This window comes from Oncorhynchus kisutch, linkage group LG7 (genome assembly GCF_002021735.2).
Source record: "Oncorhynchus kisutch isolate 150728-3 linkage group LG7, Okis_V2, whole genome shotgun sequence".
Taxonomy (NCBI): domain Eukaryota; kingdom Metazoa; phylum Chordata; class Actinopteri; order Salmoniformes; family Salmonidae; genus Oncorhynchus; species Oncorhynchus kisutch.
Window position 1 is genome coordinate 27,958,543 of NC_034180.2, and position 10,604 is coordinate 27,969,146.

Sequence of the window (10,604 nt, forward strand, 5' to 3'; positions counted from 1 at the left end):
GGGAGGGATGAAGGGAGAGGGAGGGATGGATGTTAGGAGCCTGCACTCCCCTTCTCTCCCGGTGGGTTCATTTTCTGAAGGCAGTGCTAGGGCTCTGCTACACACAGGGACACTCATACAGATGGACTCAGTTTGGACGACGGTGTCATAGAGAGATTGTTATAATTCTCTACCACTGCCACCTCTGTGTGTGTCGCTGAGCTCTCATTACCCCCAGCATAGCCCTGGGAACACTCAACCAAGTGTAAGATGGGACAATTCGGCATGGGCAATTCCCCGGAAATAGTTTCACGGAGAGTCCGATTTTTCGCTTTAAAATGTATGTCAAACAAAAAACATTGGTTGCTTAATTAATCAACCATACAACTATATGTACAAGAACTACTTTGAACCATTTCCACAGAACAATTTACAACAACAAAAAAGCATCTACTTGAAGAACAGTACAGTTGCAAAGTTTGTTAACAATGATGGTTTGTTTGTTGATGTCATCATTCTGTTACCAAACTTTGCATCTGCACTGTTCATTTGACCAAAAAATACATTTACTTGTTCTGTGGGAATTGTTTAAAGTAGTCCTTGTACATATAAGTTGTATGACTCTGTGTCACCCTGTTACCATGGAATTTCCTGCTTACGGTCTTCAGTCGCTGCCTACAGGCACATGAACAAGAGGGGAGAGCAGAGCGAGACCAGAGATACAATAATGAATATTTGAATCAGGTGACCATCTGCTGAGATTCAGGATGACAGTGATGAGAAAGAGAGCTAGTGTCTTTTCTTTCTGGTCGGGTGTCTTCTGTCAGGGATTCTAGTGTGTGTGTGTGTGTGTGTGTGTGTGTGTGTGTGTGTACACCCTAGAACAGATTCCACTACCCTTGGATGTGTGCCTGGCTGCTTGCCGTGAAGTCATGACCTTTGCGATTCCCTCCCTGGAAGATTTCACATAAATAACTTAACACAATGCAAAAGCCCCCGGGATATCTATCTAGCCCCCTCTCTCTCTCGCTCTCTCTCCCAGAGCTAAAAATAAAAGGTTTCAGCCTTTACTCTGCGCTGGAAAATATGGTGAAGCATTTTGGCTGAAATTGCACAGCATATTTTCCCCCTTCAGTTTCCACTAGGCTATGCCATTGGGTGGGTGGGTGTTGTGGGGTAACAGTAGGCCGGTACGTGGGAGGGAGGTCCTGAGAGCGACTGGCCTTAGTGTCTGAACAGACACATCTCGAAGTCTCACGCTGTTGTAAAAGTGACATGGTTGCTTCTGGTGCTGCACCTGTTCTTTATAGCGACAGGGAGATTTAAATAAATATTGGTCCACTTCCTGGTTTTTCTACCTCCCTCTCTCCCTGGCCTTCCTTTCTCCCATAAGGGGACTCGGAGGGGGTTTGGCTTGTGGGACTCCCAAGTCAATGAATAGTGCATTCGACCAAAAGAAAAGGCTACGATAGGATGATTTATTTAACACTGTTGCTGTTCTGAAGCTCAACGGCTCTTCTCTTCTCTCTGGCGTATTGATCCACTCAGGAGAATGGAAGAGGCCAGTCTCTTGCTACTGAGATACCCATCTGACATTCTTCACCACCTAGACCCTTCCAGTCAACATGAATGGTTCACTGGTAAGGCCTTGAACTGTCTGCAATGCGCAAAGTGTAGGTTGATGGATGAGGTGTTTGATCGAGACAGCCTGGGTCTAGCTATATCAACTGAAGTCGGCATTAACTACTTTAGTGAACAGCTCAACCTATTAAATACTGTATGCAACACTATTGCATAAGGCTGACAATAAAGCCTCCCAAAATCAGCTTGTTTCCTCACTGCAAGGAAAATGAATTCTTTGAAATGTGCTTCTTATAAGGACAGGATTGCCGGGGATAAAGCAACTCGCCTGACACGCGATTCCTCGGCTTCAGAAATCCTGGCTATTTTCCTCCTATAACAGCCATAAATTGTGTGTGTTGTCACCCTGAGTCTGTGAGTGCCAGGTAAGCAGCCTGGGTACTGTAGGTAAATACCCTGGGCTGGGCCCCTCTAAACCGTATTACACCCCCCTGCCCCTCCATGTGGCCCAGCATGATTACAGCAGGAACAACACATAGCATTCCCGCCTCCGTAAGAAGATCCGCTGCTCTCTGGATTTTTAGGAAGGGAGCTCAGCTCTCACACTCGCTCGTAAACATCTGAACTAAATCCAGCCATCCTCAACACACACATGCACTCATATTCACTAATAAACATAAGAAATAAGAACATAATAAAGTAAGCATACAGGGTCAGTTCCAGTACCATATTTACAATGTGCAGGGGGGGGTACTGGATCGATAGAGGTAGATATGTATTGGGTAAGGTGACTAGGCATCAGGATATATGATAAACAGGGCAGCAGCAGTGTATATGATTGTATGTGAGTGGGTGTGTAGAGTCAGTATAAATTATGTGTGAATGAGGAAATGATGGAGTGAGTGTTTTGTATGTGTGTTGGAGTATCCGTGTGCTTAGTGTGTAGGGCCCTGTGACTGTGCATAGAGACATAAATAAGAATACAATAGAAAGGTCAACTCAGTCTGTGTAGCCATTTTTGTTAGCTAGCTATTTAGTGGTCTTATGGCATGGGGATAGAAGCTGTTCAGGCGCCTGTTAGTGTCAGACTTGATGCACCGGTACCGCTTGCCATGTGGAAGCAGAGAGAGAACAGTACATGGCTTGGGTGGTTGGAGTCTTTAATGATTTTCCGGTTTCTTCCTTTCACACCACCTGGTATATAGAGGTCTTTCCTAGCAAGGAGCTTGGCCCAGTGATGTACTGGGCTGTCCACACCACCCGGTGTAGCACCATGCGATCCAGGGCGGTGTTATTGCCATACCAGTTGTGGCTGTACAGGAGGGGACTAGGCACACACCCCTGTGGGGCCCCCGTATTGTGGGTCAGCGTGGTGGAGTTGATGTTGCCTACCCACACTACCTGGGGTTGGCCCGTCAGGAGTTCCAGTTGCAGGTGTTCGGTCCTAAGCTTGGTGACGAGCTTGGAGTTGAATGCTGAGCTGTAGTCAATGAACAGCATTCTCACATAGGCATTCCTCTTATCTAGGTGAGTGAGGGCAGTGTGGAGTGCAATTGAGATTGGGTCGCCTATGGATCTGCTGGGGCGGTATGCAAATTGGACTGGGTCTAGTGTGTCTGGGATGATGGAGTTGAAGTGTGCCATAACCAGCCTTTCAAAGCACTTCATGATTACAGATGTGAGTGCTACAAGGCAGTAGTCATTGTGGCATGAAGCCTTAGAGTTCTTGGGAACAGGAATGATGGTGGACATCTTAAAACGCAGACTGGGACAAGTGGAGGTTGAAAATGACCGTGGATAAACCTGCCAGCTGTTCAGAGAACGCACCCTGGAATACCATCGGGGCCCGCGGCCTTGCCGGTATTGGCCTGATTTAAAGACGTCTGTGTTAAATAATGGATGTGTGTGTTCCTCTTTAGGTGACGACTGTGGACAGGTTTCAGGGTCAGCAGAATGACTACATCATCCTGTCACTGGTCCGCACCAGAGCTGTGGGACATCTGAGGTAGGCACTTTACCACACAACACACACACACTTTAACACAAGCAGAAATCCACCACACTAGTCACTTTACCACACACGCACACACACACACACACACTTTAACACAAGCAGAAATCCACCACACCAGTCACTTTACCCCCCAGAGCAGCTTTTTTAAATGTCTTTTTTTAAGTTAGACTTTTTAAAGAGTCTCTTGGTATGAATAAATGTGGAGTTTTCTGAAAGTTGGTTAGGTCTTTGCAGACTTATTTCTCATGTCACGCACAGGGTGGATAAAGTCAGCTTTTGAGGAGGTAAAAGAAAGGAGAGCGTGCAGCCTCACTAACCATTTTTTGTTAAGTACAGCTGCAGCATTGTGTAAAGATGATTGGGGTGAGAGTATCGAACAAAGAGCAGCTTTACCATCAAAGGCTTTTTGTAAAACAGCCTATTACAGGTTCAGAGAGCCCTGTTGGTAACCACTCGCCTGTGTTAAGTTGTCTTTTTCTGCCCTTTATCTCAAACTCTTTCTTTCTTACCATCTTTGTCGGTCTCCCTGTCTCTGTCCCTCTCTTACTCTTTTGCTTCCCTTTTCACTACTTTTACTCTTTTTCTCTTACTGTTTCTTTCTCTCCCTCTCTTCCTTTCTCTCTCTCCCTCCCCCTGTCCTCCTCGCTCTCTCTGAATTGATACCGAGTGAAAAGACCTTTCATTTCCAGGCTGCTGTGAGATACCGACGAGCCCCTCTTCCTTAATACGCTGCGTATTAAACACCAGGCAAAACATTGCCACAGTATCTCTCTGTACCAGGCCACGCGCACACATACTCTCCCTCTGCTTGTGATATATAGTGGCGGGTGTGCTGGTGTAATGTGTTTTTATGGATGAAGGCCTACCCCATTGGAGCCGCGACACGGCCGACAGAAATTGAAGTCTCCAAATGAAGCTTTGGCTGGATGAATATGCCATCCTCTCTTTTGACGCCTCTTCTAGTTTAGCAGCAAGTGTATAAATCCAGGGCCAAAAAAATACTTAAACTCCCTTTCTCTGTGTGTCTGATAAAGGGGCAGATTGATGGGCTGGTGATGAAGTGGTGCGTGTGGGCCAGGGAGAGTCTCCAGTTTATCATGTTGTCGGCACCCAGGCTTGCACTCGTCTCGCCTATCTCCCCTTTAGTCTTGTCTCACACAGGAGATTACACACTTCTGCCTAATTCACATTTCATTCTCTGTCTCTTTTTATATGTGGAGTGAGTTTTAAAGCACCTCTATTATGGCCAAGAGTTAGTTATTTACTGAAGGGGAGAGGAAATGCTATATTGTAACTGCAAGACATGAGCGTTTCATAAATGTGACATTGCAAGTGTTCTTTTTGAATGGCAAACTGTACTTTATACTATGATAGACATTAAACCACTGTTGAACATGGCCTTATGAATTCTCAAACGACCACTTCAATAACAACATTGCCTACTTGTCTGTTTTGAATATAGAAATACATCAAGCTAGAGATGATCTCTGTGTCTGTGCTAACTCGCTTCACTCTGCTCATAGCAACCCGCTGCCACGCAACTGACCGTATGACAAGCTGACCCCTCGATCTGACAGTCCTAGGAGAAGCCCTCCCACTGAGAGACACACTGGGAGGGACACATACATACAGACGCACTGTGACAGGATCACACACACGCATGTACTGGGACGCACATACACACACCGGGTCAGACGCAGACACACTCTGACAGGCGCACAACAGCACACATGTGCAGGTATACACAAATGTTCACAGAAACACACACACACAAACACCAGAGCGTTGACGTGCAGGGAGACTGACACACCTCCACAGGCACAGACAGACTCACTGCCCCTCTTTGTGGCTGCTTATGTCAAGGAACCACCCAGGTGGGCGTCCCCTACCCATGCACACAGAGCTGTTTCCCCAGGTGAAGACTGCTTCTGATTGGCTCCTCTCTTGTCAGGCTCTTTGCTGATTGGAGGGCTGCTCTTGTGGTTTGTTTCTGTGGCAGTGATGTGTTTTTAGGTAGCTTTTCCATGGTCCACATTCTTGTGACTTGTTGTTGCCTTGTTAACTAAAGAGATTACTACACACAAACACTAGTACGCTCACGCACACGCAGACACACAGTTTAACACAGCACACCATAGAAACACACAAGTGTAGATTCATCTCGTGGTCTGCTTGTGTTCATTCCACGTCTTGTCTGCTTATGAATGTACGTTTTGTGTGTAGAGCTTTTGCACACGGAGACAAAGATTGTTTTCGAATTCCACCAGAGCTCCTTGAATAAGCCAGAAAAATCTCCTCCCTTCCCACGCAAAAGCCTTCACCTCGGCCCATGTTGACAGAATCAGTCTTAGTGGAGCTGGAGAAGGAATTAGTCAGCTGTTATACAGTCATTTGGTATTTCTACCTGGAACTTGGACTGGAACTACCTGCCGTTGTCTTGGTTGAACTACTGCCTCACTATGGTCTGAATACAATAGATAAGCCTGCTGTTGTAACATAATTGTTAACCAGCAGCCCATTGTGACCAGTTGGTTTCCTGCTTTTACCCATATAGTCCAGAAGTTGACATTTAGAATGAGATATTGTGCTGCTAATGTGCGCTGTCTTATCATGGCTGCTTAGATAAATGAGGCATATATCATACATCTATCTATCCCATAATGTCACTGGCTCCTCCCTGGGGACCAGGACTAGCAGAGCATAGAAGCCTGTAAACAATATTTTATTAAACACGCCACTACGGCACGGCTGTATTACAGCCAGGGAAACGGAGAAGATTCCAGACTCCCCTCTCCCTCCTGCTAATCCTTTAATTCCACTGGCTGGAAAGAAAGTAGCCCATCTCCTCACCCCTCTGCCCCTTTCTTTTGTCTGTCGCTCATCTCGCTGTCTTTTCTCTCCTTCTCGTTCCTTGCCCTCTGTTTTTTCTCGTCTCGCCATCTGCCCCTCCGTCTATTTTTGTATTTATCCTCACTTTTGCCGCCTTATCTTTAAAGACTCTCTACTCCTCCTCTCTCATCTGTCCCTTTCGCTCCTTTCCAATATTTTTCTCACCCACTTGATTTGGGAGTGGAAGGGCTGTGTATAAGCTTGTGATGTATAGGCTAACTGCGCCAAGTGGTTTAAAATGTAATTTCTCTCTCACCCCCTCCCTCTCTCCACAGGGATGTGAGACGGTTGGTAGTAGCCATGTCCAGGTCCAGACTTGGCCTCTACATCTTTGGACGGGTCAGTCTGTTCCAGAACTGCTTTGAACTGACTCCTGCCTTCAACCAGCTCACTGCCAGACCCATGAAGCTCCACATCAGACCCAATGAATATTACACCCAGGGACAGCCTGTGAGTACACACACTAACACTTGCACAATCACACACAGAGACAAATGAATACACACACGCAAGTTTGAATATGTGTTCATGCACACTCAGGCACAACTACACGCAGAACACTTTGAGTCAAACACTTTCTCACACACAGACATTTCTATGCAGCACCCTCTCCAGCTCCTGCATAGTACATGCCTCTTCATCCCCACTGCAGCCTAATCCTGCCTGTCTGAATTCTCAATGAATGGAGTAATCCCCCCTTCCCCCCACCTCGTTCTATCCATCCTCTTACCCACCGGCCCAGTCAGTTAACACCATTCAGGTAAAGGACGACTGTGACCGACGGGGGGACAGTCTGTTATTAACCCCCACACTGGCACAAGAGCTCCAGTTCCCGGGGGGACAGTTCTTCTAGGTGCCCACATGTGCCCCCCTTGACCTGTCAGAAAGAGTCCAGTCCCGGATGCTCCACTTTCTCCTCATCCTCATTTCTCCTCATTTTAAGGGGAAACAGTTTAAGCTCAGCTCACCCACAGACTTTACTGCGCGCCCACTGGTTGAATCAATGTGGAATAGATGTTGACTTGACATCTGTGCCTAGTGGGCAGTCTTATTTTGCAATGCGGCAGCTCCCTGCTCCCACCACACACACACACACAGCTCAGTGGACCGCTGCAGTGCCAGCGTAGTACTATGTCTAGGGGGCATTAATGCAGCTGAGAGAATATTCAACTCACCCACCAGGCTCTCTTCCTATTTGCATATTCCCTTTCTCTGCCTCTCACTCCCTCTTGGTATCTCCCTCACTCACACCGTAGGCGCATTAATAGTAAGTGGTCTAAACTAATCGATTTGAAGAGGACTGAAGGGAGAAATTAATAAACTGTAAACCATCTCTCCCTCCAGAGAGAGCCTCGTTCGTCCCAGCCCGACCAGGCAATCAAGAACATGCCGGAGATGGCCAACCTGGTGTACAACATGTACATACACATGATCCAGAGCACCCAGCAGTACAGACAGGTAACTACTCACCCCGCTACACCCAGCAGTACAGACAGGTAACTTCTGACCCCGCTACACCCAGCAGTACAGACTGTAACAACTGACCCCGCTACACCCAGCAGTACAGACAGGTAACTACTGACCCCGCTACACCCAGCAGTACAGACCGGTAACTCCTGACCCCGCTACACCCAGCAGTACAGACAGGTAACTCCTGACCTCACTACACCCAGCAGTACAGACAGGTAACTCCTGACCCCGCTACACCCAGCAGTACAGACAGGTAACTACTGACCCCGCTGCACCCAGCAATACAGACGGGTAACTACTGACCCCGCTACACCCAGCAGTACAGACTGGTAACTACTGACCCCGCTACACCCAGCAGTACAGACTGGTAACTACTGACCCCGCTACACCCAGCAGTACAGACTGGTAACTACTGACCCCGCTACACCCAGCAGTACAGACTGGTAACTACTGACCTCGCTACACCCAGAAATACAGACAGGTAACTGGTGACCTCACTGCACCCAGCAGTACAGACAGACGGGTAACTACCATAGTACACCAGCAATTGGAAAGACTAGGCTAGCTCCCCAATTACAGACTGAGTACAGGCTAATAGTCCAGCTATGAAAGGCTAGGCTAGCTCTCCAATTACAGACTGAGTACAGGCTAATAGTCCAACAGTGAAATGCTAGGCTAGCTCCTCAAGCACAGACTGAGTACAGGCTAATAGTCCAGCTATGAAAGGCTAGGCTAGCTCTCCAATTACAGACTGAGTACAGGCTAATAGTCCAACAGTGAAATGCTAGGCTAGTTCCTCAAGCACAGACTGAGTACAGGCTAATAGTCCAGCTATGAAAGGCTAGCTCCCCAATTACAGACTGAGTACAGGCTAATAGTCCAGCTATGAAAGGCTAGGCTAGCTCTCCAATTACAGACTGAGTACAGGCTAATAGTCCAACAGTGAAATGCTAGCTCCCCAATTACAGACTGAGTACAGGCTAATAGTCCAGCTATGAAAGGCTAGGCTAGCTCCCCAATGTCACCTATCAGTTTATTTACCCACACCTGAGACCACTGGTTCTCACAAACACACCTGCTCCAATACAACCTCTTACAGTAATTCATCCAGGTCTTCAGTATCATTATCCCTCATCTGTTTTTAGGTTCTGTATTTTGTAAAACTTTAATGCAGTGGTGGAAATAGGTCAGATGTAAGAGAATTGTTTTAGTTCTGCATGCCGAGCCTTAACAGGCCACGAGCCTAACATTTTAGATGAGGGAACCAGAATGAGTTTTAATTAAAAGAGCAGTACATTCTTTTGTTTGACACCGTGGGGAGTGGAGGATAAAGGAGGGGGGAGGGATGATAACGGGTGACGCTAAGCTACCCCACCCCTCTCTCATCCCCCGCCTAAAGTGGCAGGGCTGCAGTGGAGAGGGAACTTTTGTTTTCCGAACATAACAGGGAGACATGTGCCCCTCCCTAACCTGTCCCTAAGGCATGTGCATGGATTCTGTCCTCAACCAGAGAGCGCAAGGGAAGGAAGGAATGAGAGCAAAAGCGATAGAGACAGGAGGAAATAGTGAGAGGGGGGGATGGGACGAGCAGTGATAGAAATTCTTTGTACAGCATGGAAAATCTGTTAGCATCTTGTCTGAGACATTTTGTCATGAATTCAAGATATGATGAACATTTTCATAAATGTAGGAATTATATGGTGACACCCATACACCCACATTCCTCACCTTCCTCTCTTTCCCTGTGTTCTCCTCCATGCCCAGCAACAGCAGAAGCTCCTGCCTCCCCCTCGGCAGACACAGGCAGAGGAGGACCAATCCGAGCCCCCAGTTGAAGTGGAGAACCAGGAAGAGACCCCAGTTGAAGTGGAGAACAAGGAAGAGACCCCAGTTGAAGTGGAGAACCAGGAAGAGACACCGATGGAGCAGGAGCCCTCCGGGGAGGCCGGCACAGAGAAGATCCCACAGGAGACACCAGAGAAGGTGCAAGAGGAGCACCCCAAAATGCCAGAGCACCCTGGCCGAGATAGCGACAGTGATGGAGAGGAGAGTGACGAAGCGGAAGCACCTTAAGGTGGGGCTTCTCTGTGGGCCTCTGCACTGCTTTATCTGCCCATAGATGGGGCCAGAACTGGACTGTCCCTTAGAAAAGAGCTTGGAGCTAAAATGATTATCCTGTTTTAGAATTATTTTTCTACTGAAGCCGTGAAGATGTCTTGAGAAGCCTTGAGGATAATGTTTAATTTGATTTTCCGAAATGGTCTGTTTTGTAATCTGTACTTTTGTATTAAAATAATTCTCAATGTGAATGCAGTCTTGAGTTTTTAATTTTCTACATACATTTCCAGACTCCCAGCCATCCTATTTCAAATCTCCCTATCATGTTACTCTTCCAGTCTACACACTCCCGTTCTGCCCCGCCCTCAGACAGCGTCACTGTCACCTGTCAATATGATTGGCTCGCCCAATAGCGTCTGGACAAGCTGCCACTAAGCTGGATTTATAGGTCAGTCACCGTGCACATGAAGCCATGGGGGGAGAGAAGCCGGGACATCAGACATACTGTATCACTCACAACTCCACTCAAATCATCAGTGTCCATATCCGTATTTGGAAACAAATGGTCACAGTGGCATACAGTTCACTGAGATGGTGGTGGTGGATTAGAGCC

At 47.3% G+C, this 10,604-nt stretch overlaps 1 protein-coding gene across 1 annotated transcript in view; it reads left to right on the forward strand.

The window, feature by feature from the left end:
* The window catches only part of aqr (aquarius intron-binding spliceosomal factor), a 53,116-nt gene extending 42,874 nt beyond the window's left edge, over positions 1-10,242 (forward strand). The window contains exons 32-35 of the mRNA XM_031828789.1: positions 3,480-3,565; positions 6,739-6,913; positions 7,808-7,921; positions 9,698-10,242. Of these exons, the coding sequence (XP_031684649.1) occupies positions 3,480-3,565; positions 6,739-6,913; positions 7,808-7,921; positions 9,698-10,006 (684 nt within the window). The 3' untranslated portion in view covers positions 10,007-10,242. The remainder of the gene's footprint in view (positions 1-3,479; positions 3,566-6,738; positions 6,914-7,807; positions 7,922-9,697) is intronic.
* The last annotated feature ends 362 nt before the right edge of the window (positions 10,243-10,604 follow it).